General features: G+C 46.7%; 1 protein-coding gene across 1 annotated transcript in view; it reads right to left on the bottom strand.

The window, feature by feature from the left end:
• The window catches only part of cntnap2a (contactin associated protein 2a), a 2812093-nt gene that overhangs the window by 1673032 nt on the left and 1112518 nt on the right, over nt 1-26543 (bottom strand). Inside the window, exon 5 of the mRNA XM_072508818.1 lies at nt 10746-10949. Coding sequence (XP_072364919.1) covers nt 10746-10949 — 204 coding nt within the window. The remainder of the gene's footprint in view (nt 1-10745; nt 10950-26543) is intronic.

Below are 26543 nucleotides of genomic sequence, written 5' to 3'. Positions count from 1 at the left end.
GGAAACCACTGCACCCTGAGGAAACTCGCTCAGTCACGGGGAGAATGTGCAAACTCCACACAGTCACCCGAGGTCGGAATTGAACCCGGGTCCCTGGAGCTGTGAGGCAGCAGTGAGGCCGCCCCTTTGTCCTGGCATTATATGTTATTCCATAAGACCAACATTTTTCATAGCTGTAAAGTGAATTCTGTATGAAACTTTCAGACTAGAAACTATTCAATTGTTATGTATTTCACACATGAAGATTTTCATTGTATTTATTTTCCATTATTCCTTCAGAATCCTAAAGGAATATTTCAGAGGGCAATAAATACACCTGTGCATTTGGCAGCAGAGGACAAAGGTAGTTTCATAACTACAGACCATTCATAATAGAGAAAAATAATTTACCCTAATCTATTCCTAAAACAAAAGCAAACTACTGTGGTTTCTGGAAATATGAAATAACAGAAAAAGTTCGAAGTGTCATTTTGGGCGTAATTGACAGGGTGTTTTCGAGGCCGCATTGGCGAGATCACGGCATGTATTTAATTGAACTTAGCGCCCGAAATGTGGCCCCAGTAGCTTCTTGCCATTACTGATTTTCTCGCCATCTGATTCGCCAGACCCCCACCTCAGCATCTCACTGCTAACAAAAGGCGCTGCTTTTAAGCATTTCCTCATCACTCACTCCCAGTCAACACAAAAACAAGGCAGCATTTAGACTTATTCCTAGATTTGGGGATGCTGACCTGGTTAGGCTTCTGAACGCAATGGATACAAGTCGGGATATCCTGCTCCCCCAAGGGGGGTCGGAGGACCAGCAGCAGAGTCACCAATACCGCCTGGCGTCCACCAAGGGCATCGAAGGCCACAGGGCACGAAAAGCAGCAGGCTGCCTCCATCTCTGATGTGCATCCTGGGGACACATCTAGATCTAGTAACTAACTACCCAAGTTCAAGAAGATTGAGGATCACTAAGTGGGCACTGGGAGGTGGGGAGACACTCTCTGTAGCTAGTGGCAATGGAAATGTCAAATGTGTACTGTTAAAACATATTGCACTGGTATATGTGAAGCCTCTGTCACGTTAATCTTCACAGAGGACTTGCCTGCACCTCCACCCCCTGTTGCCCTCTGCACTCCCCCACACTGGTTCAATATCAAATTCCCCCGATGCAGACCCCATTCTGAGGATGGGTGCGAGTGTGCTGTCAGCAGAAAGACAGGAGTCAGAGCGACATTTTAATGTTAAAGTCACTTTATATACATCAAAGTTATGGTTGGTAATATATGATCTCAATTAAAACAGTTCAAATTAAAGTACAGATGATGGGAAATATGTCATATGTTGCATTTCAGTCATTAATAAATATCTAGGAATCTTCCCAATGAAGTTGCAATGGAAAGTCTAATGCAAGTATAAAATCTTGAGTTGAACAAGTAAATATCTACATTATATTGCACCCTATAATTTATTCTATATTTCTGACACACATACTGTCCAAGATTGAAGAAATGCTAAATAGAGCAAATTTCATCAACGTAACCACCATAAACCTTATCTCAAGAAAACTGGGTTCAAATTACGCCAACGATCTTTTCCATTTTCCTCACTGCAAAACTGCATCTCACCTCCAGCAGGTTACCCACAGGCATGAATAGAGTCCACAGAAGAGAGGGAACTGTTCAACTTACATCTCTTACAATCCAAAATCAAAACCACTGCGATCTCAGTCACAGAACTTCAGGAAGCAGATGATGATGCTCATGTGTGAGCTCACTCAGTAATTGACCTCCAGGTCATTGACGACTCTGTCTCTGAAGCATAGGAGAAAATGGACCTTTGACACCCAGAAAACTAAGGTCCTTTTTCAACCAGCTCCCATTTAAAAAACTCCCCATGCAGCGCCCCCACTCCTCCCCAACAACCCCAGTGACTACGATCAATCGCAAGATTCTGGAAAATGTGACCAGTTTCATATTTTGGACTCCTCCTCTCTTTGCGAAGACAGACATAGTCGACAAAATTTATTATTGCTTCCAACGTGCCAGCTCAGCCTTCAGCCGACTGAAGAAAAGAGTATCTGAGAACCAGGATCTCAAACATGACCCTAAGTTCACAGTTTACCATCAGCAGTGATCCCCATGATCCTACATACTTTGGAGACTTAAACAACCTACAGCGGACACCTCAAAGCACTGGGGAATTATCACCAGTGGTGCTTTTCCAAGATCCTTAAAATCCAGTGGAAAGAACAGTGGTCAAGCAGCAGTGTCCTCTCCCAAGTCAACCGGGTGGAGGCACTAATCACTCAAAAACTGCTCCGCTGGGTGGGACATACCTTTCATTTGCCTGACACCAGACTCCTGAAGCAAATACTTAGAACTCAGTCATGACAAACGATTTTCAGGAGGACAGTGAAAATGCTTTAATGATGTTCTCAAAGTATCACTGGAAACAGCATACATCGACATTGATGTCATAATATGCACCCATGCAAATCATGAGGTAAAAGCAGGCAGTGACAGACACTCATATGAGCCAATCAACATACAGAACAGAACACGACCAATCACCAGACAGAACACCAGAGGGGGGCTTCCAACTATAAAACACACGAGGCATCAGCACTCTGCCTCTTTCCACTGGTGACAACTATAGTGACAGTCAGGGTGTACAAATCATACACGTGGATCAGAGCTAGCCTGGTCTAGATAGTTAATGTTAGTTTACTTAGAGTAGTAGAGAGTCAACCCACAGGCAGCTGTGTGCTTCGTTTCTGAAGTTCAATAAATCTTATTGAACCAACGCCTACGTTTGGTGTATGCTGGATCATTTAACTGCATTGTGTTGCAGTCCGTGTTACCCCAGGGTGAATAACACGACATGCTACCAGGAGTGGCTACTGCTTCGAAGTAATTTAGCTTAAAAAATTCACTGACGGCCAGCCAATGCCTTCCAGCGACATGGAAAAGATGCAGGCACCTCCACAGCTCCAGATCTCCGGGAACGTTGGTGCCAACTGGCGGGTCTTCAAGCAGAAATTCAGTCCATACCTTGAGGCCTTGGGAAAAATCGCACTGCGACTGACGACTGCGGGGGAACAGGCCATCCAAATCTTCAATTCGCTCAGTTTTGCCGACGGCGAGGACAAGACCAAGTTCCAGACCGTCTTAGCCAAATTCGGCAGTCACTGTGAGGCCGAGACAAATGAAAGCTTTGAGCGTTATGTCTTCCAGCAGCACCTTCAGGGTAAGGATGAGCCTTTCTAGTCTTTTCTCACTCACCTTCACATTCTAGTGCAATCCTGCAACTATGGTGACACAGCTGACTCCCTCATCAGGGATCAGATCGTGTTTGGCGTCCACTCCGCCGCCCTGCAGGAGCAGCTCCTAAAAATAAAAAATATGACCCTGCCAGTGGCCATCGAGACGTGCAAAGTCCACGAACAGGCGAAAAGTTGCGATTCCCGCCTTAAGTCAGCAGAGCAGGACCAACTTGCCTCCCACGAGGCTGAGAGTGTACAGGCCATCGTCCGAATGCGGCGCCTGAGCATCGATGAAGGCGGCCATTTCGTGCACTTTTCCAGGGGTCCCACGCACGTGCACCACGGTCGGGAGAACGAAGCGGCCGAAGACTATACTGTGCAGGTGCGAGCGGCAACTGACCGCACTGCGCATGTGCAACGACGCACCGAGCATCACAACGTCGACGTGATGACATGCCCCAACTGTGGCACCGCCCATTTAAAGCGGCAATGCCCGGCAAGAGGCAGGCGATGTCTCAACTGCAAGAAACGTGGCCATTATGCGGCTTTGTGCAGGTCTGCACCTCCCATCGCGGGCCAGTGATCCCAGTTCCAACGCTGACGCGTTCGAAGTGTGCAGCAAGGGCTGCTGGATTTGGAACCTAATCCCGTCACGGATCCAGAGGACGACTGCCATATCGTCCCCATATCGAGTGGGCTTCATCACCATGCATGACAAGGCCTCCTCGCATTCAGCAACACACACACCCATCCTTAAAGTGGATTATGCGGACGAGTGGCGTGCCACAGTACAAGTCAACGATTGTAGCATCCGGTTCAAGCTGGACACCAGTGCTTTGGCCAATCTAATATCCCAAGCAGATCTTGCTCGTATCCAAAGGCAGCCAACAATTCTTCCGCCGGCCTGCCAGTTGTTCGACTACAATGGAAATGCCATCACTGCATCACTGCGTTAGGGTCCTGTCACCTGCATGTATCCAACAAGGCCATCAAGGCCACATTTGCGGTTTGTGATCGTCAAGCCCGGCAAGGCTTCTCTGCTTGGTGCCCATGCATGCCAGCTGCTCCATCTCGTCCAGCGTGTACATGCCATGTCCTCTGCCAACAGCACTCTTCAGGCCGACATTGAGGAGCTACTATTGCAATACCCGGATGTGTTCAGTGGGATGGGTACTCTGCCCTACTGCTATAAAATTCTGCTCAGGCCTGATGCCACGCCTGTCACCAATGTGCCACGCCAGGTGTGCAGGAGCTCCAAGATCAGGGAATAATATCCAAAGTGACGGACCCAACTGACTGGGTCAGCTCGATGGTCTGTGTCAAGAAGCCCTCGGGAGAACTGCGCATTTGTATTGATCCCAAGGATCTGAACAACAACATTGAGGGAACACTACCCGATCCCAAAGCGGGAGGGGCTAACGAGTGAGATGGCACATACCAAATTCTTTACAAAGCTGGATGCATCACGTGGCTTCTGGCAGATACAACTGGACGAGTCCAGCAGGAAGCTCTGCACGTTTAATACATCCTTTGGAAGATATTGTTACAACCACATGCCGTTTGGTATTGTTTCGGCCTCCAAAATCTTTCATCAAATAATGGAGCAAATGGTAGAGGGCATTGACGGTGTGCGGGTTTCTGTTGACGACGTCATCATATGGTCCACGGCCCCGGAGGAACATATTTCTCGTCTGCAACAAGTCTTCAGGCGCGTACATGCCAACGGCCTGAAATTAAATAAAACCAAATGCTCCTTTGGCATGTCGTCAATTAAGTTTCTGGGTGATCAGGTCTCCTTCGACTCCGCAGGTATGATTTTGAACTGGTTTACACACCTGGAAAGGAGCTAATCATCGCGGATGCCCTGTCACGTGCCATCACCTCGCCATGTGTGCAGGTAGACTTCATACACAACATTGAGGCACAGGTGTAACTGTGTGCCAGCACCCTCCCGACATCCGACGAATGACTCGTCATCATTCGAGAAGAGACCGCCAAGGACCCTCTTCTGCAGCGGGTCATACATCATCTCACGAATGGCTGGCAGAAAGGGCAATGCCCCCAATACTATAATGTAAAGGATGACCTAACTGTTGTCGAGGGGATCCTCCTGAAATTGGATCGCATCGTCATTCCGCGCAGCCTCCAGAGCTTGGTGCTCACGCAGATACACGAGGGACACCTCGGCATTGAGAAGTGCAGGCGCTGGGCCGGCAGGCTGCCTATTGGCCTGACATCAATGAGGATATATCAAACATGGTCCTCAATTGGTCCAACTTCGCAAAGCAATACCACTTCCAGCACATCACCTCGAACACGCATTACCCGCAATCTAATGGAAAGGTCGAAAAAGGGGTCCATATTGTGAAGCAGATGCTCTGTAAGGCTGCGGACTCAGCTTCGGACTTTAATCTTGCTCTTCTGGCGTACAGGGCAACCCCTCTGTCCAATGGTATGTCTCCGGCACAGCTCCTTATGAATCGTAACCTGCGGACGACTGTTCCGGCCAATCATGTAGCTGACCTGGATCACCTTCTAGTGCTGCAAAAGATGCAGCAGATCTGAACCCGGCAAAAGCTAACATATGATGCTCATGCTACTGATATGCCCATGCTCTCTCCGAAGGACGCTGTTCGTGTCAAATTGCCTGGTGGAGGCTGGTCAGCTCCAGCTGTTGTTGTTCGACAGGCTGCTCCCAGATTGTTTGTGGTTCGCATGGCTGATGGATCCATTGTCAGGCGCAACAGAAGGGCACTACGCAAACTTGCCAGCCCACCACCAGAACTCACGTTCCCAGGTGTCGTTCTGCCTTATCCGGACACCTCACTCCACGAGGCCACCAATCTGGCTGCATGCCAACCTGTCAAGACACCATCATCCCCGCATCCACCTCTCAGGCGGTCCACAAGAATCCGACAACAGCCCCAACGACTGGACTTATAAATACTTCCTTTGTATATATACTGTTATGTTTCTGCACGCGAGACACCTTACACGTACATATCCATTCACTCACCAATTGCTGTATATAGTTACTTTTGTCAATATGTTGTATATGCTCTAAGCAGCCGACAAATTTTTTTAAAAAGGGGGATGTCATAATATGCACCCATGCCCATCATTAGGTAAAAGCAGGCAGTGACAAACACCCAGGTGAGCCAATCAACATACAGGACAGAACATGACCAATCAGCAGACAGAACACCAGAGGGGGGCTTCCAACTATAAAACACACAAGGCATCAGCACTCTGCCTCTTTCCACTGGTGACAACTATAGTGACAGTCAGGGTGTACAAATCATTCAACACCTTATACACGTGGATCAGAGCTAGCCTGGTCTAGATAGTTAATGTTAGTTTACTTAGAGTAGTAGAGAGTAAACCCACAGGCAGCTGTGTGCTTCGTTTCTGAAGTTAAATAAATCTTATTGAACCAACGCCTATGTTTGGTGCATGCTTGATCATTTAACTGCATCATGTTGCAGTCCGTGTTACCCCAGGTGAATAACATGACAATTGACTCATGCAAGACTCTGGCTTGTGACTGGCAAAACTGGGAAGGTACTTTCGGGAAAGGACCAAACACCGAGAAGGTGAGGATGTGAAATCGGAGGGAGCAGACAAATCTCCAACCAAGCCATTGGCCAAATCCTTCAAGCTCCACATGCCCCACATATGGCAGAGGCTGCAGATCACACAGATGCATCAACCACCATAGAATCCATCCAATTGGAGTAAAATCAACCCATCCTTGATCCCGAGAGACTGCTTCAGACGAAGAATAAGAAGGTGCCATCCTTCTAAATCTTCTCTGCAGGAACTATCTATTTATTTTATCTATCTATTTTATGAAATGGTGACCAGAACTGCACCTGGTACTTCAACTGTGGTCTAACCAAGGTTCGGTATAAATTTACTACATTGCAGACCACGTAGGCCACAATGCCTAGTATATCCTTCAGCGATGCACTATTGTCCTGAGGCAGCAGCCAGAGTTTTCATTTTAAAATAATCTCCTTTTCCTCTGGGTATCATACTGTAATTACTTTACTGAATGTTATATTTTCTAACCAAATTCCTAATTCCTCACTCCTTCCAACCTTTTGTATCAGTCCATCTTGCATGGTTAACTCCTTTTACAGCTGATGATGCTCATAGTATAGCAAGTGCAGAGCTCTTGGGGAAGTCCCTTTGATAGCACGGGCCATCCTTTCAGCATGACATCATGGAACTGCCTGCGTGTATGATCCACCAGTAGGGCAGTTTTGGGTTCCCCAATTCTGTGGGATGACAATACTTCTTGAGCCGTCATATCAATGTCCTCCTCACAATCTACTTACACAGTGAAGGGCATGCAAGCCCCGGAGAGGGCATCAGGAAGATTTAGTTCCTTACCACATATGTAGAGGACACTGAGGTTGTAGCATTGTAGCTTGAGTATCATCGGCTGCAAGCATGGTGAGGCAGTTTGAAGAGGCATTTTTAAGAAAGTGATGAGCGGCTGGTGGTCAGTTTCAAAGTTGGCAGGGCGGCCATTGATGAAGTCATGAAATTTCTGACATGCGAAGACTAAGGCAAGGAGTTCCTTCTCAATCTGGACATAGTGAGTTTCAGTGACACTGAAGGGATTGATGCAAAGGCTACCGGTCTGCCATTCTGGATACAGACTGCGCCGGGTACGCGCTGAGAGGCATCTGCTGATAAGGGTACGAGTACAGTTGTTCAAACGTCAAGATATTGTAGCACCAGAGGAGCTGAGAGCAGGTGCTTGAGTTGTTGAACACAGCAGTGTGGTGCTCCTGCTTCACCATTCTACATCCTGGTGGAGAAGCCACTGGCAGGATTTATTCACCTCACCGTAAGAGGGAATGAACTTGGATAAATAATTTGTCATTCCAAGGAAGCGCTACAGGGCATGCCTGTCCTCAGGGGTGGACATTTGCTGTTTGGCAGTTGTCGTGTCTGGATCTGGCTTCACACCATTGGTTATAAGCAGGTGGTCCACATGTGAAACTTGGTTGACCCTGAATCTGCATTTAGCAGGGTTCAGTTTCAACTATATGGTCCTGATTCTGTTGAGGACAAAGTGCAAACGTATCATGGTCTTGTATTGTACGATTCATGTCATCGATGATGATTTTGCAGGGTTTTCCTGCAAAGAACTGTTCCACAGATGGCTGGAAGACTTCACTACCAGTGAAGATCCCATAGGGCATGCAGAGGAAATGGTATTTGCCTCCCGAAGACATGGATATAGTAAGCTTTGAGGTTTCTTCATCCAGCGGGATTTGCCCCAAATCCGCACTTTACATCCAGATTGCTCAAAACTTTAGCATAAACCATGTTGGCTATAACATGTCTTCATGGGGTGATGGGGTCTGAGGAGTGCTTTATGCAGGTGAATTGGCTCAATGCAGATTCTGACCATGCCTTCTCTCTTTACCGCAGCTACCATCGCATAAACCTACTCTGGCTACATTTCTGGTGCTATGACATCCAAACTAGTCACTTGACCCAATTCGTCGACTACCTTCTATTACATAGCAAGGGGCACACTTCATTGAGCACAAACCTAGGCATTATTGAGTTATCCAGCCTCATGTGAGATATAACGGGCAGCTTCCTAATAACATCATAAAATCATAGAATTTACAGTGCAGAAGGAGGCCATTTGGCCCATCGAGTCTGCACTGGCCCTTGGAAAGAGCACCCCACTCAAGCACACACCTTCTCCACCCCATCCCCTTAACCCAGTAACCCCAATTAACCTTTTTGGACACTAAGGGCAATTTAGCATAGCCAGTTCAACTAACCCACACATCTTTGGACTGTGGGAGGAAACTGGAGCACCCGGAGGAAACCCACGCACACAGGGGGAGAACGTGCAGACTCCACACAGACAGTGACCCAAACCGGGAATCGAACCTGGGACCCTGGAGCTGTGAAGCAACTGTGCTAACCACTATGCTACCGTGCTTGTCATGGTTGAACAGGTCTTTGTATTCTAGCATCTTTGGGGCTTAAAGGCGGCATGGTGGCACAGTGGTTAGCACTGCTGCCTCACAGCGGCAGGCACCTGGGTTCAATTCTACCTTGGATGACCGTCTGCGTGGGTTTCCTCTTGGCACTCCGGTTTCCTCACACAGACCACAAATGTGCAGGTTAGGTGGACTGGTCGTGTTCAATTGCTGCTTAGTGTCCAAAATGTGCAGGTTAGGTGGGCTTAAAGGGATAGGGAGGTGGAGTGGGTCTAGATGGGGTGCTCTTTGAGGGATGGTGCAGACTCGATGGGCTGAATGGCCTCCTTCTGCAGGGATTCTATGATTTGGGATTCTATGTAACAAGATATGAATTATGTCTGCACTTTCAACTCCCATTTACCCTTTTTGACCTCTGTAGAGTCTCTTTTATTTTCTGCATCCACTACGCATAGCAATTAAATATCTCTGTGTCCTTTATTTGACTTAAAAGTGAGAATGCCAACCTCTCATCTGATGTCCACCATGCAGAATTGTGCCCAAATGGCTGCTGAATTTATTTTTACATTTTTGCTTTAATCGCTAAGCTGGAGATTCAGGCCTCAGGTGGTAAAACCATCACAATAATCTGACAAATCACCAGCTGCATGAATATCAGCAACAAGTTTACCTTCAGGTTTAATAGGATTACAGCTTTATTGCCCATTTGATGTTCCACACAACTCTCAAATTTTTTGCTTTATTCTAAATAAAGCTTTGCTCAGCGTTTATAAAACGGGCTGCGCAATGCAAAACACAAAAAAGGGCTAGGTTCAAAACAAGAACTCAGCGTTCCATTGTTGTTGTTCATAAATCTCTGAATGCAAACTGTCAAGAGTTTACAACATCATCAGGCGTGCTCGGTTGATTTACTGCTTTATAGTTCACCACCAATCGTTATCCTATGCTCTCACCCACACTTCCAGAGTTTTAGTGCTGGATTTAAATCTGGGGCTGCCACTCAATATTGAATTATCCAGGTTTTTGAGGATTACAACACAGATGGAGACAAAAAAATACTTGTGATTTAAACTCCACCATTCAGAAGTTCGAGAGTGGCACAGTTGTAACATCGCATGAGAAGACTTTCCAAACTCACCCTCATTTCAAGGTGTATCCCCCACCTTGCTACAATCACCAATTTATTTTTGTTCCAAATATGTTTATTTGATTATTTAACTTACTGATGGAAATAAATGAAGGATTTGTGAGAATCAAATATTTCTGAGTTGCTGAAGGTCGCCCCTCTGTCCTGAGAAAATATGGCTGCGCTTCACCTTCATAGATGAGATCTTCATCCACAATGGTTCACCTCTGTTTAGACGGTCGAAGTGAACTAATTTTACTGAACCTCTCAGTGAAGTTGTGATTTATGCAGCATGAAGCTTTGCTATTTAGTGTTTTCTATTACAGAGACTACAGTAAATATTGTGGTGCTGTCAATTATTTCAAGAAAATTCAGATGAAATGTAGATTACCTAGGTTGACGCGAAGAACCAGCTTTGCTTTCTTGATTTCAAGCGTTACGTAATCTCCTTGCTGTCCTTCTCCATGGAATATAACACCTTCATTCTCAGATGTTTTAAACTTCAGTGAAATAATATCCTTTAAGGTTTTCATTTTCTTATTTCTAAACATATAGGACAATGGACTGTAGCCGTCAAAGTTGATGACATCGGCCCCTGCAAACACAAAATCCAAAAATATTTAGCATGCACAAAATAGGAAACTAGAAATAGCTTGTAATATAATGCAGTTACAGACAATGCAATAGCCAAATGAGCACTAACTATACAGTGTATAAGGCACTTTGAGAATAGACCATTATCCAATTATAATGTGATCAAAACCAATTTAAAACTTACTGCTGCACAGAACCTTAGCATTGTGTATTATCAGGCCCAACACATAGCTCTTATTTCAGTTTAGGTTTGATAAACTGGGTAATTTGAGGAAGTATCTTGTTATTGCATGTAGCTCTTCATATGTGCTATTCCACAGTCATGTTATGTATTGGCCCAGATTTTGCGGTCATTGGTGACAGACCAGCCATTTATTACACAGGTGGTGATTAGAAATCCTCTGAAGGGGACTTATGAACAGGGCCAGCAGTGGTGCGCTGGATTTCACAGAGCGGCATATTGCTCGCACATTGCAAGAGTCAGCCAGCAGTTGATGGGCCAAAAAAAAGCAGCCCACCCCAAAGCGATTTTACACTGTCAGTGCAACAAACAGGCTGAGAGTGGGGCTCCTGCCCCTCAATTTGCACTGCTGGGACTGGAAGCAGGCCCTGGGAAGCAGGGAGCAATGAATCCCAGAGTCAAATAATCCCAAGCTTTTACGTCAGAGTGGGATTGGTCAGCCTAGGGAGGAGTGCCGGGACCAAGGGCATTGAGTTGGAGAGTGGGTTTTGGGGATCGAGTGAGAAGGAACAAAGGGGAGGGGATAATATCTTGGCAGGAGGGTTCTCCGATGCACAAAAAGCATGCCCTGAATGTTGTGCCTCCCTTTTTTCCCACCTTTCCAAAATTGTCTTTCAAAAGCGAGAGACCTATTACCGCTCACCTGCCCGTACAAACCATTTTATAGCATCGGCAGCGTGAAATCGATTTTAGATTTGTCACGTGTACCGAGGTATAGTGAAAAGTATTGTTCTGCATACAGTCCAGGCAGATCGTTCCATGCATGAAAACATACGATAAATACACAATGTAAATACATAGACACAGACATCAGGTGAAGCATAAAGAATGTAGAGAAGATGCATAGAGAGATCAGTTCAGTCCCTAAAAGGACATTCAGGGGTCTGGCAACAGCAGGGAAAAAACTGGTTTGAATCTATTGATGCGTGTTCTCAGACTTTTGTATCTTCTGCCTGATTGAAGTGGTTAGAAGAGAGAATAACCCAGGTGGGAGGGGTCTTTGATTATGCTGCCTGCTTTCCGAACACAGCGGGAGGTGTAGCCAGAGTCAATGGATGGAAGGTGGGTTCGCGTGATGGACTAGGCTGTGTTCATGACTCTCTGTGGTTTCTTACAGTCTTGTGCCGAGCAGTTGCCATACCAAGCTGTGGTGCAGCCAGATAGGGGGCGGAATTCTCTCAGCCCGGGCTGGGCCGGAGAATCCCCGTGACCGGCACGACTCGCGCCACACCGCCCCGACGCTGGCACGTGATTCTCCGCAGAGTGGAGAATCGACGCCATTGGCGCCAGCATGGTTGGCACGGCGCCGGTCGGGGGCCGCTCTACGTGGCCCCCCCCGCCGATTCTCAGCCTGGGATGGGCCGAGCAGCCATCGTAAAAGCGGCGAGTCCCGCCTGTGCTGTCCACGCCTGCTCTCAGCCGGCAGGAACTCGGCATGGAAGGGTCAGGGGGCGGCCTGTGGGGGCGGGAGGGGGGGGGGGGGTCTGACCCCCGGGGGGGCCTCCAATGTGACCTGGCCCGTGATTGGGGCCCACCGATCGGCGGGCCGGCCTCTCTGGCTGGGGGCCTCGTTGCTTCTGCGCCAGCCCCTGTACCATGCGCCATGTTGTGTCATTGCTGGCGGGTTTAAGGAAGCCACTGCGTATGTGCACATTGGCGCCGGTGCCACTGCGCATGCGCGGATCCAGCGGTGCCCATTTGATGCCGGGATCAGCAGCTGGAGCGGCGTGAACCGCTCCAGTGCCGTGCTGGCCCCTTGTTGGGGCCAGAATTGCTGATCCTGAGGCTGTGTTGATGCCGTCGTGAAACGCAACGGCGTTTCCGACGGCGTCAACAGGATGTTTTCTATGAAGCATCTATAAAAGTTGGTCAGAGTCGATGTGGACATGCTGAATTTCCTGAGTTTCCTGAGGAGGTGTAGGTGCTGCTATGCTTTCTTGGTCATAGCATCGACGAAGGGGATAGTTAGTTTGATAACTACCTCAATTAACAATTTCTTTTTTAAATGGCAGGTGGTCTGCCAAATTTGGCACCCACATATTATAGGGAATGGGTTAAGGGTGTTTGGGAAGATAATGGGCTTGTCATCCCATGTATTTTGCGGGCCTCCCTGCTGAAACAGGGCCTACGGATGGATTTGCTGTGTCTCTTTAAGCAATTCAACTGAAGAATCCTTAATTCAGCACAAAGAATTTGTAGTAAACAAAATACAGAGAGGGAAAGAACAATGGGATTAAGGGAGATAAAAGGTACAGAAAGAAAAGATTTGAAAAATGTTTTTTAGCTTTTTCAAACCTAGAATAATAATTAAAATATGATTAAATGAGACACATCAAAGTTAATTTTCAGTTCCCATGAGGTTATTTGGCAGCAATGAAATTTATATCAAACCTCTAAAACGTGACTTACACTGATGTGGTTGAGCCCCATTTTTTTCTGGTGGAAATAGCAGTTCACATATCACCCCAGATTCTCTAGTTAGCAGCGACACTGGAGGTTATCACTGCTGACTGTGAAGGTCGCTGCACCCTTACCCTTTAAGTCCTTACAGCTGGGATTTCCTGTCCTAGCTACAGTAACGAAGCTACAGGGCACCATCCACAAAGACGCTTAGCAAGCATGAACAGCACAGAGGACACACCTCATTTTTACATCGTGATGTGGAGTTGCCGGCGTTGGACTGGGGTGAGCACAGTAAGAAGTTTTACAACACCAGGTTAAAGTCCAACAGGTTTGTTTCGATGTCACTAGCTTTCGGAGCGTTGCTCCTTCCTCAGGTGAATGAAGAGGTATGTTCCAGAAATATATATAAAGACAGATTCAAAGATGCCAGACAATGCTTGGAATGCGAGCATTAGCAGGTGATTAAATCTTTACAGATCCAGAGATGGGGTAACCCCAGGTTAAAGAGGTGTGAATTGTCTCAAGCCAGGACAGTTGGTAGGATTTCGCAGGCCAGATGGTGGGGGATGAATGTAATGTGACACGAATCCCAGGTCCCGGTTGAGACCGCACTCATGTGTGCGGAACTTGGCTATAAGCTTCTGCTCGGCGATTCTGCGTTGTTGCGCGTCCTGACGGCCGCCTTGGAGAACGCTTACCCGGAGATCAGAGGCTGAATGCCCTTGACTGCTGAAGTGTTCCCCGACTGGAAGGGGACATTCCTGCCTGGTGATTGTCGCACGATGTCCGTTCATTAGTTGTCACAGCGTCTGCATGGTCTCGCCAATGTACCACGCTTCGGGACATCCTTTCCTGCAGCGTATGAGGTAGACAACGTTGGCCGAGTCGCACGAGTATGTAGCGCGTACCTGGTGGGTGTTGTTCTCACGTGTAATGGTGGTATCCATGTCGATGATCTGGCACGTCTTGCAGAGATTGCTATGGCAGGGTTGTGTGGTGTCGTGGTCACTGTTCTGAAGGCTGGGTAGTTTGCTGCAAACAATGGTTTGTTTGAGGTTGCGCGGTTGTTTGAAGGCAAGTAGTTGGGGTGTGGGGATGACCTTGGCAAGATGTTCATCTTCATCGATGACGTGTTGAAGGCTGTGAAGAAGATGTCGTAGTTTCTCCACTCCGGGAAAGTACTGGACGACGAAGGGTATTCTGTCGGTTGTGTCCCATGTTTGTCTTCTGAGGAGGTCGGTGCGGTTTTTTGCTGTGGCGCGTTGGAACTGTCCATCGATGAGTCGAGCGCCATATCCCGTTCGTACGAGGGCATCTTTCAACGTCTGTAGATGTCTGTTACGCTCCTCCTCGGCTGAGTAGATCCTGTGTATACGGAGAGCTTGTCCATAGGGGATGGCTTCTTTAATGTATTTAGGTTGGAAGCTGGAGAAGTGGAGCATCGTGAGGTTATCCGTGGGTTTGCGGTAAAGCGAAGTGCTGAGGTGACCGTCCTTGATGGAGCCGAGTGTGTCCAAGAATGCAACTGGTTTTGGAGAGTAGTCCATGGTGAGTCTGATGGTTGGATGGAACTTATTGATGTCATCGTGTAGTCATTTCAGTGATTCTTCGCCGTGGGTCCAAAGGAAAAAAATGTCCTCAATGTATCTGGTGTATAACGTCGGTTGAAGGTCCTGTGCAGTGAGTAGGTCTTGTTCAAACTTGTGCATGAAGATGTTGGTGTAATGGGGTGCGAATTTGGTCCCCATGGCTGTTCCGTGTGTCTGGATGAAGAACCTGTTGTCGAAGGTGAAGACGTTGTGATCCAGAATGAAGCGGATGAGTTGCAGAATTGCAGCTGGAGATTGGCAGTTGTCGGTGTTGAGTACTGAGGCTGTTGCAGCAATGCCGTCGTCGTGGGGGATGCTGGTATAGAGTGCCGAGACGTCCATTGTGACGAGGAATGTTCCTAGTTCAACTGATCCATGGGTGCTGCGTTTCTGTAGGAAGTCCGTCGTGTCGCGACAGAAGCTGGGCGTACCTTGTACGATGGGTTTCAAGATGCCCTCGATGTAGCCAGAGAGGTTCTCACACAGGGTCCCATTGCCTGAAACGATAGGACGGCCTGGTGTGCTGGCCTTGTGTATTTTCGGTGGGCAGCAGAGATCTCCAATGCGGGGAGTACGTGGGATGAGAGCACGTAGGGTGCTCTGAAGATCTGGATCCAAGGTCTTGATCAGTCTGTTAAGTTGGCGTATGTGTTCCTTGGTCGGATCTGCGAGTAACTGTCTGTAGTGTTCTTGGTTGTTCAGTTGTCGGTATACTTCTTTGCAGTAGTCTGTTCTGTTCAGTATGACAGTGGCCCCTCCTTTGTCTGCTGGTTTGATGACGATGCTGCGGTTGGTCTTGAGAGCGCGGATGGCATTGCCTTGTGCTTTGGTGACATTCGGGGCTGTCTTGTGAATGCGACTGATGAATCTGGCATTGACGCAACTCCTGACGGCTTGAGCATACATGTCGTGTCTAGGGCAGCGGCCTTCCGGACGGGTCCAATTCGACTCTTTCCTCTTCGGTTGCCGCGCCGCAAATCTCTCGGTCTGCTGTTCTGGTTCATTGATAGTCTGCTTGGGATTTTTACATCATCAGCTGCCATATTCAGGTTAGTGTATAAAGGGCGGCATGGTGGTGCCGTGGTTAGCACTGCTGCCTCATGGCGCTGAGGATCCAGGTTCGATCCTGGCCCTGGGTCACTGTCCATGTGGAGTTTGCACATTCTCCCCATGTCTCCACAACCCAAAGATGTGCAGGGCAGTGGATTGGCCATGCTAAATTGGCCCTTAATTGGAAAAAACATAATTGGGTACTTTAAATTTATTTTTTAAAAGATTAGTGTACAAAGATGTGTAGTTAGCGGGTGAGCGAGTGGGGGATATCGGGTCATGTTGTGTCAAGTCAGTGGTGTGGATAGAACAAAAAACAAAGAAAAATACAGAAAGAAAATGCTGGAAAATCTCAGCAGGTCTGGCAGCATCTGTAGGGAGAGAAAAGAGCTAAGGTTTTGAAGCTTTGACAAAGCTGTCAAAGCTTTCCTATCCTAGGAACAGGCCCTTCAGCCCTCCAAGCCTGCGCTGACCATGCTGCCCGCCTAACCTAAATTCTTCTACTTCCGGGGCCCGTATCCCTTTGTCTCATCCTATTCATGTATTTGTCAAGATGCTCTCAGATGGCACTATTGTAAGTGCTTCCACCACCTCCTCCGGCAGCGAGTTCCAAGCACCCAGTCCCCTCTGTGTAAAAAATTTCCCTCGCTCATCTCCTCTAAACTTTGGTCTGAATCTTCAGCCCTGCAATTATTATTCATGGAGATTACTCATTTTAAAATATAAACTACTTTACTGTGCTTAAAAAAAGCACAGATGTATCTAAATTGATTTCAGATCTTCCAACTTGTGTCACTTTTATCAGTCTCATTCATACAATATAATAATAATCTTTATACTAATAATCTTTATAATCGTTATTATTGTCACACGTAGGTTTACATTAACACTGCAATGAAGTTACTGTGAAAATCCCTTAGTTGCCACACTCCGGAGTCTGTTCGGTGACATGAGGGAGAATTCACAGTGCCCAAATTACCTAACAGCACGTCTTTTGGGACTTGTGGGAGGAAACTGGAGCACCCGAAGGAAACCCACGCAGACATAGGGGGAATGTGCAGACTCCTCACAGACAGTGACCCAAGCGGGAATTGAATCTGGGACCCTGGCACTGTGAAGCAACAGTGCTAACCACTGTGCTACCGTGCCGCTGTATAATGTTATACTGAAAGTGACCAGGTCCTCACAATGAATGAACAGCTAGCAATATCTTGAAATTGAAACAGGAAGCGGCAAAAATGCCAAAAAAATAAACAGGAAGTGGAAAACGTAATAGTATGAGATAAGAGAGACACTAGCTCAGTACTTGCTACTAAATATTTACCTGCCGTGGGTGGGTAGGAGTTCTGGTTGGGAAACCAGGGAGGATGGGTTTCCCAAACATTATGATAAATCTAACTACAGACCATGATTACATTTTTTCTGCACTTTTTCTGCCAACAGCCAGACTAATTGATAGGATGGTTGATGGTCAGCTGGGGAACGCCTATGGCACAAGGGTGCAGCTGAGAATTAAGCTCTGAGCAGAGAACAGATAGGAAACAATTGCAGTTGAAGCTGGGAGAGATTGTGATGGGGTTGCGGGGAAGGGTTCAGGGAGGCTGACTAAGAGTGTGTAGCACAGGCAGATTTACAATGAAGCATGCCGTGCCCTGGAACAGGGCCCCCCAAAAGCTGGGGGCTGCCCGAAATGCAGACTCTCTGATTGAGGTCTCTCACAGCCAATCAAGTGCAGACATATTCACAAATAAGTCAATCACTATTCACAGCAGAACACAGATGTCTATCTATGGCATTTCTCGGTTCTATACAGGTGCTGTAGAGACATTCACCAGTTCAGAACTACCTTACCAATGCTGCATGTGGCCAAGTGTCTGCACAGTGAGGAGTGTCAGTACGGAATGAGAGGTAGACTCAGTCACAGTGTCTATTGGGAATTTTGGTCCTGAAGAACGCAACGGCAGTTGCCCCGTGTTCAGGAGTTTGAATCTGAGAAAGCACCAGCCCGAGCGGCTGTCAAGACAATGGGGCTGGAATTGGAGGTGCGCACCTATAAATCGAAACCCCAGGCGGTAGGAACCAGGATCACAGCCACTTAGCCCCGAGGAAGAGAGGCTGGCTGGAAGATCCTGGACTAGTGTGATGCTATGGAGTGGAGCAAAGATTGTGGTAAGGGGGGTGAGGAGGGAAAGGTTGATTGGTATCTGCATGTCTATGGGAGTGTGAAAGTGAATGGGTTTGTGTGTGTGGGAGATCTGTTTATGTCCAGAAAATGAACCTGATCCTTCAGGAGTGAGCCAATCCCGACAGCGGCCTCGACCCGGGTGGTGCCACCTGGCATTGCAACGTAGTTTGGCTACTGGAAGCGTTCAAGGGGCAGGCACCATCAAAAGTTGGATGTGGCATACAGGAATGCGCCACCTGCTCACCGGGAGGCAGGAGCACATTCCGCACATAAATCCCTCACCCTCGCACTGAAGTGAGGCCACTTTAAGCTAGCTTTTCAATGTCCTTTCTTCCTTTGTGTTATCACAAACTGGCACAAATCAGGGAATGGTTTCTATTAAAGAATCTCAACACCAGGACTGTGACCTCTTTAAGTCTTCCCTACCTGATAAATATTTCATACTGATGAAGACTTGGGCCATGTAAAGTCAAATTCTCTAAGAATGCAGAAGTTTCTTTAGAATTACTTCATAACCACAATACCTAAAATTAACTATGTATATTATGAAACAATGGTAGTTGGTCAGAAATGAGGGTGTGTTACCTTATTCAATAGATAGAATTGGAGGGAAAAGGTAGTTGAGGGTCCAGACAAGGAATTCTTTGTCCCTCCACATGTTGGGACATAATAGTACTCCTGAGGTGATATCCAATTTCAATCGGGGAATTGTAGAAATTTACAGCACAGAAGGAAGCTAATTGGCCCATCATTGCAACCGCACAGCTCTCAGAAAGAACGGTGCACATGATTTTATTTCCGTATTTCTCTATTATTGTATTTTGGATATGCAACATATGATGGATTCTATTCCCACCACTGTTTCTGGTGGTAACATTCTATGTCCTAATAACCCTTCGTATCATATCAATAGCCATCATATAATCAGATTTAATTTGCCTCAGTGAATTATTGCTACAGACAACCTGTTAGAATGGGTTCAATTTTCAGCTATAAAGAAAGGTTTCAAAAATGAAGATTGGAGTGTGCTTGTTGATGGAAATTAGTCAGAGAAAGGGCAGCATGGTGGCACCGTGGTTAGCACTGCTGCCTACGGTGCTAAGGACCCGGGTTCAATCCCAGCCCCAGGTCACTGTCTGTGTGGAGTTTGCACATTCTTCCCGTGTCTGCGTGGGTCTCGCCCCCACAACCTAAAGATGAGTAGGGTAGGTGAATTGGCCACTCTAAATTGCCCTATAATTGGGAAAAAAAATTGGGTACTCTAAATTTATTTTACAAAAATAAATAAAACAGTTATTTACGCATAAAGTTGGAAAATAATTTTATGTCCTTTTTATAAATAGGAGAGTATATGCCAAGCTGAAATTTAAATGTCTGAATGAAAGTACACAGAGAAGGTAGCCTTAACAATAAATATTTCACAAAGTAGAGAACAGTGACAAGATTGCACATATCATTATCAGTTACAGCAGAAGCTACCAAGCCACAAGTGAATGCCAAAAATCAATTGGATGAAAACAACTGGGGCGAAGAAAGATGGTGTGTGAGGGGTGGGAGAGTAAAGAGTCTGTGCGCAAGGGATGGAAGAGAGAGTGTGTGCAGCGATGTGGGAGTAGAGAGAGTGTGCGTGAGCAGTGGGGGAATAGAGAGAGCTTGCGAGGGGAAGGAGAGAGCGTGTGTGCGAAGGGTAGGGGAGTAGCAAGAGTTTCCGCGAGGAGTGGGGGAAGCGAGAGTGTGTGCGAGGGGTGTGGGACAGACAGCATGTGCGAGGGGTGGGGAGGAGGGAGCGTGTGTGCGAGGGATGGAGGGAACAGAGTGTGTGTGCAAGTCGTGGTGGGAAGAGAGAGCATGTCTGAAGGGTGGTGGGAAGAGAGAGTGTGTGCAGGGGGTGGGTGATGCGCTAAGTGTCAAGAACCACAAAGACATGTGAGACTTTAACTCAGGCTTTAATATATTACACGGGAGGCTTACCCGACACAGACGACCCCAGACAGAATGGGGCCTGTCTCAGAAGAGGTTCTTATACTGACTCCCGGGGGAGTGGCTAAGGCGGAGCTCTCCGTGGCCAGGTCGGGTTACCTACCAGTGACCGAACCTCTGCAGAGTTACAGTACAATACACAGTATTACAGGGCCACGTTACGCACAACTATTATATACTATGTACAATGGTAGGGAGGGGGTGTATCACCACAGTGGGGGAAGAGAGACTGTGGCCCAGACAGCACGTGCAATTTATGTCCCTGAAAAAATCACAACATTCCTCAGGAGCAAGGTTCTAATGAGCTCCTTAAGCATGCTAATTGGCCCTCATCATGGTTTAGGTGAGACCACAAGGCCGTCCTCCCCTGACCTAGTGAAAAAGGCCGATACTGGGTAACCAGCAGGCCGACCACCCTGGCATTTTAGGCCCTTGCCTGTTTCAGTTCTCACCCTTGGTGGTTCTCACCCTTGGTGGGACTCAAAAATTCAGCGTCTTGTGTCTCTTGCTCTCAATTTACGGTCCATTAACTTTGAGTTATTTTCGGGGCTGTGGTGAAGATTTAGAGAGGGCGATTGGGGAGAAAAGGAATGTTAAAATATCTGCAAGTGAAATGAAAAAATGCATTGTTGTTTGGTAACTGTGTGGAAACTGTTTGGTAACTGTACATAACTGAAACTTAGTGACAAGCCTGAAAAATTAAGACCATTCATAAAAATAAAGCAAGTGAAGGGAACTCAAACTTTGGGAAGAGTGATTTTGCTGTTGCACAAATATGTTCTAATCTAAGACTTTACTTGTTCAGTTCTCATTGGTTTTGTTGATGAGATTGGAAAAAGTCATTGACAAATTTCTAATTAATGAAATGTTAAGTTGCAAATTAAATTGGCAACATAAAAATATTTGGGTTTCAGATATTTTTTTCTAAACTTGTTTTATCTGTGCTAATAATATACATCAGTTTGAGTAATGATGATACCCTGGCCGTATTGGTCAGCTTGCCTTAAGTTTTGAAAGTTAAATTGTAGTTAAAACTATCTCTTAGAATTGAGACGAGGTACCTGGCATTTAAATTACATGTTTAAGTGATGCATGCTGACCATATGATTGATAATTCCAGATACTTCGTAAGAGTCAGTCAGGAAAGCCAGGAATAACCCTACAATTGTATACTCTAAGGTGTTCCAATGTAAAGAAAGAACTTTATTGTGATTATGGATTTTTGTTGTTGCTGTTATCCTCACAAGAACTTTCTTAAATCAAATTATATTCCCCACGGAGAGGAAACGACAGTACACAATGACAATTTAAACATTTCTGACACTGGGAACATTTCTCTGAAGAGAAATCTACAGCACAGAAAAGAAAATATGCCGCAGGGAAGAAGATTCAGCGAGAAAATGTGCTATTCCAAATAAAATATTTTTTCTCCCCTCCGGAAAAAAATATAAGAATAGAGATTCATGCTTTTTGTATATAATTATTTCTTGGAGACCTATCAGGTGGGATATTCCCAGAGGCTTCAGGTTCCTAATGTTTGTGGTATTATCATAGCTATCAGCATTGCAAGGGTTAATGTAGTGTCGAGAGTAGCTATTAGAGGGAGCGACAGTTACAACTACATAAGGCAGTGATGCTACACTTCAGGGGAGGTGTGTATGCAGGAGTTAGCTAGTGAAGGTCAGAAGAGCAAGTAGTGCAACAAAGGTTAGATTATAGTTTATACCTGAAGTGAGATTAGCAGTAGATGAATGTAGTTAGATGTTATTGATTAATTGTGTATTCTTAAGGACAACGTGTCGAATCCCAGTTTAGAAGTGTAGATAAAATCATAGCTTTGTTTAAGTTAAAGCTATTTTGTGGTCTTTGTGAATGCTACGCCAACCATCCTGAAATAAGCAATATAAAGACCATCACATTGTTGGGAGAAAATGGGGTTCCCGAGCCGTCACTTGTTGGGGGCTAGACTGGGGCAGCTATTTTTTTGGAGGCTGCGAGAAATATCCACTTCACGGTTCCTGTTAATATTTTAGAGGTAATATTTAGTTCTGGAAGAATGTTTTTGGGAAGGTAAGGTAACTAAAACACTGGACTGTGGAGATTGTCAGAACATCTAAAAGAAAATGGAAGATTACCCATGATTGTTCAATAGAGTCAGAGGGAGCCATAAAACAGCAGGGGGCTTACTTTGCTGGAGAAATTGCAAATAACTGTTAATTAGTTTTGTTTGATTATGGACCAGAGGAGGCTACATTACCATGCAGATTGGCAGAGTTTAAGAAGGTTCTCTGGTTTCAATGTATCTGTGTGTTCGCTGGAAGATAGGGTTAGATGCAGTGAGGACCTGATGTGGTTCGCCTCTCACAGTGAACCCCTGGGATACTGAAAAGGTGCTGCTATTGGCAGGCTCCAGGCAATTAAGGCTCAGTGGAATTCCTGGAGTGCTGAGAAGGTGACACAACATCGCGGGTTCCATGCTGGAGAACGTTAGGGGTTAGAAGAAGTGCTGGGCATCATTTATAACTCGGTGCAGCTGAAAGACTGGAGTTCTGAGAAACCCGGGCAGTGCCAGCTTAGCGAAGCTAACAGTGGGTAGGACTGTAGCATAATGGTTAGCACTATGGCTTCACAGCGCCAGGGTCCCAGGTTCGATTCCCGGCTTGGGTCACTGTCTGTGCGGAGTCTGCATGTTCTCCCCGTGTCTGTGTGGGTTTCCGCCGGGTGCTCCAGTTTCCTCCCACAAGTCCCGAAAGACGCGCTATTAGATAATTTGGGCATTCTGAATTCTCCCTGTGTCCCCGAACAGGCGCCAAAATGTGGCGACAAGGGGCTTTTCACAGTAACTTCATTGCAGTGTTACTGTAAGCCTACTTGTGACAATAAAGATTATTATAATTTGCAAAAAAGCTTGAATTGTGCTGCTAATTAGATGCAGGAGTGCAGCTTTGTGAATCCGGTGGGGCGCAGTTTTGGGAGAAGAGACTAAACTATCGGGAGACGAGTGGTGGTTGAGGCAGTCTGAGTCAGAGCAGCTTCTGAGGGAATTCCGAGGTCTTCAAAAATAAAGAGTTGAAGCCCCTCATGAGGGAGACCGAGTTTTAACAAGATTTTGTGATTCACAGTGGTCAATGATATCCGCGTGGGTTGCTGAGAAATCCCTGCGATTTGCCTGGGTTGCATCTGCCATTTAATGTGCAGTGTGGCGGATTTAACCAGAGTGTGCCTCTGAATTTACATTTACCTCACATTAATTCTGAATGTAGTAGGATAAGATAGATATTGTAGATTATATTACTTTCCTGACTTTGTATAGTAAAGCTTATTTGGTTTGTCACAACTGGGGAATCTTGTGGCTTTATTCTCTCAGTGAGTAACTGTTTGCAAACTTTACCTACTTTAAAAAGGGTTGCTAATCGTTCACCAGATTATAACAAGGCAGCCTCTTCATTTGATACCTCAGGAGCTGACCGACTCAATCAAAATGACGGCAGCTCTAAAATCTTTGCAGACCCATTGAGAAAGGTGGGTATCACGTGGTTCAGAGGATACGAGGGCACCTCAAAATGAAGGTGCCTTCATAATGGTGGCAATTAATTATTTTTTAGCCTGGCCAAGGCAGCAGGCCCCTCCAATTGCAAGGGAAAACCCTGCAGCAGCAGAATTTGGACACGGGCATATCCTTTGCTGCTGGAGGCTTCTTCTTTGGGGCATGAACCCTCTGGCAAGCATATCAGCAAGAGTGAAAATTTTCTCCTAACTTGGTCCTTAATATCCCCAATTGACTTCATGCTTTTGTTGAGTGGCAGCCGATCGAACTGCCAGCCTGTCCTCGGGTGACATTCCCGGCAGCAAGAATGCATCTGGGAGCCAATTCAACCCAGCACCTCAGTACTCTACTGGCTCGTTCCTTCCAAAGTTACTCTGGAAATATCTGTAAAAAGTAGAGACTTAATGCAGCTATATTAATTTCATTAGAAGTTGGCCTTCTGCAGCAGTACTGTCACCCTCAATCTTTGCAGTCGTTCTGCTGATTATCCACTGTAAATCTGGGGCGCAATTCTCCGGTATCGGCTCGATGTCCGCCGACCGGCGCAAATCAGTCGGGCATCGCGCCGCCCCAAAGGTGCGGAATCCTCCGCATTTTGGTGGCCGAGCCCTAACCTTGAGGGGCTAGGCCTGCGTCGGACTGATTTCCGCCCCGCCAGCTGGCGGCAGTGCCCCGCCAGCTGGCGCGGAAATGACATTGCCAGGCGGCGCATGCGCGGGGGCGTTAGCGGTCGCTCACGGCATCCCCGCGCATGCGCTGTGGAGGGAGTCTCTTCCGCCCCCCGCCCCCCCAGGACCCCGGAGCCCAACCGCGCCGCCTTGTCCCGTCGGTAAGGTAGGTGGTTTAATCCACGCCGGCTGGACAGGCATTCTAGCAGTGGGACTTCGGCCCATCCGGGCCGGAGAATCGCGGGGGGGGGGGGGGGGGCGCCAACCGGCGCGGCGCAATTCCCGCCCCCGCCGAATCTCCAGTGCCGGAGAATTCGGCAACTGGCAGGGGCGGGATTCACACCAGCCCCCCGCGATTCTCCGACCCGGCGGGGGGTCGGAGAATCTCACCCCAGGTATCTGATCCACAGAAACCCTGGAGAAATGCTATAACATTTACACAATTTGTCCAGGATTTCTGCAGTTCTTCCATGAAAGCTATGCTGCACAGAAATACTACCCTGGTGTGTTTTACACAGGTTATCTTGCTGCAAATTATCTCCAAGGTTGGTTTGCAGTTCCAAACTCCAAAAGAAAATGACAAGACCAGAAAAGGCACTCGGCCCATCTGAGAATTTGACTGCATTCCGAAAGTTCTTGACGTTGTGCATCTACAAACTAACTGCTACATTCTACAAAATTATCACGAGTGACTCAGTTAGAACCTGTTTTAAATGAACTTTCTTCACTGACTTATGCTTGTTGTTCTTTGCTTCTGGAAAAAGAGAATTATTTTATCTCGGAGGGTCGTGGGTCTGTGGAACTCTCTTCCATAGAGGCTGGTGGAGGCAGGGTGAGTGAATATTTTTAAGGCAGAGGTATTGTGGGCGGCACGGCAACACAATGGTTAGCACTGTTCCTTCCAGATTTAATTGCCGGCTTGGGTCACTGTGCAGAGTCTGCACGTTCTTCCTGTGTCTGCGTGGGTTTCCACCCAGAAGTCCCGAAATACGTGCTGTTAGGTAATTTAGACAGTCTGAATTCTCCCTCTGTGTACCCGAACAGGTGCCGGAATATGGCAACTGGGGGCTTTTCACCGTAACTTCATTGCAGTGTTAATGTAAGTCTACTTGTGACAATAAAGATTATTATTATAAGATAGATTCTTTATTAACAGGGGAGTCAAAGATTATTGTGGGTTGGCAGGAAGGTGCAGTTAAGGTCATCATCAGATCAACCCTGATCTGATTGAATGGCAGAGCAGATACAAGGGGACAATGGTCTACCCCTCCTTATCCATATGTTTTCCTGATCAACTTAGTGATAGTTTTCTGCCGTTCAATACTATTCACTCACCCTGCCCCCACCTGTCTCTGAGGAAGAGTGTTCCACGCACTCCTGACCCTCAGAGAGAAAATATTTATCTTTTTCCAGAAGCATGGAACAGATTTAGCTCAATAATCCTTACCATTGAATACCCTGAAGATTTATTTTTAATTTATTATTTCATGGGCAGTGGGCTTCGCTGATTAGGCCAGCATTTATTGTCCATCCCTAATTGCCTTTGGGAAAGTGGTGGTGAGCCATCTTCTTGAACCACTGCAGTCAATGTGGTGTAGGGACACCCACAGGGCTGTTAGGGAAAGGGGCGTGAGTGTTCCAGGATAGTGAGGAATGGTGATATGGTACCAAGTTGGGATGGTGTGCGGCTTGGGGAGAAACCTGCTGGGAATAGTTTTCCCATGTATTGGATGTTTTTGTCCTTCTAGGTATTAGAGGTCACAGATTTTGAGATGCTGTCCAAGGAACCTTGATGAATCAACATCCTGGGGATTACCATTGATCAGAAACTGAACTGGACTAGCAATGTTAATAATGTGGATACCAGGGCTGACCAAAGGCTAGGAATCATATAATGAGTAACTGACCTCCTGTCCACCATTGAAAAGGCAC

The sequence above is a fragment of the Scyliorhinus torazame genome, chromosome 6 (genome assembly GCF_047496885.1).
Source record: "Scyliorhinus torazame isolate Kashiwa2021f chromosome 6, sScyTor2.1, whole genome shotgun sequence".
Classification (NCBI taxonomy): domain Eukaryota; kingdom Metazoa; phylum Chordata; class Chondrichthyes; order Carcharhiniformes; family Scyliorhinidae; genus Scyliorhinus; species Scyliorhinus torazame.
This window is presented reverse-complemented; position numbering and strand designations above follow the sequence as displayed.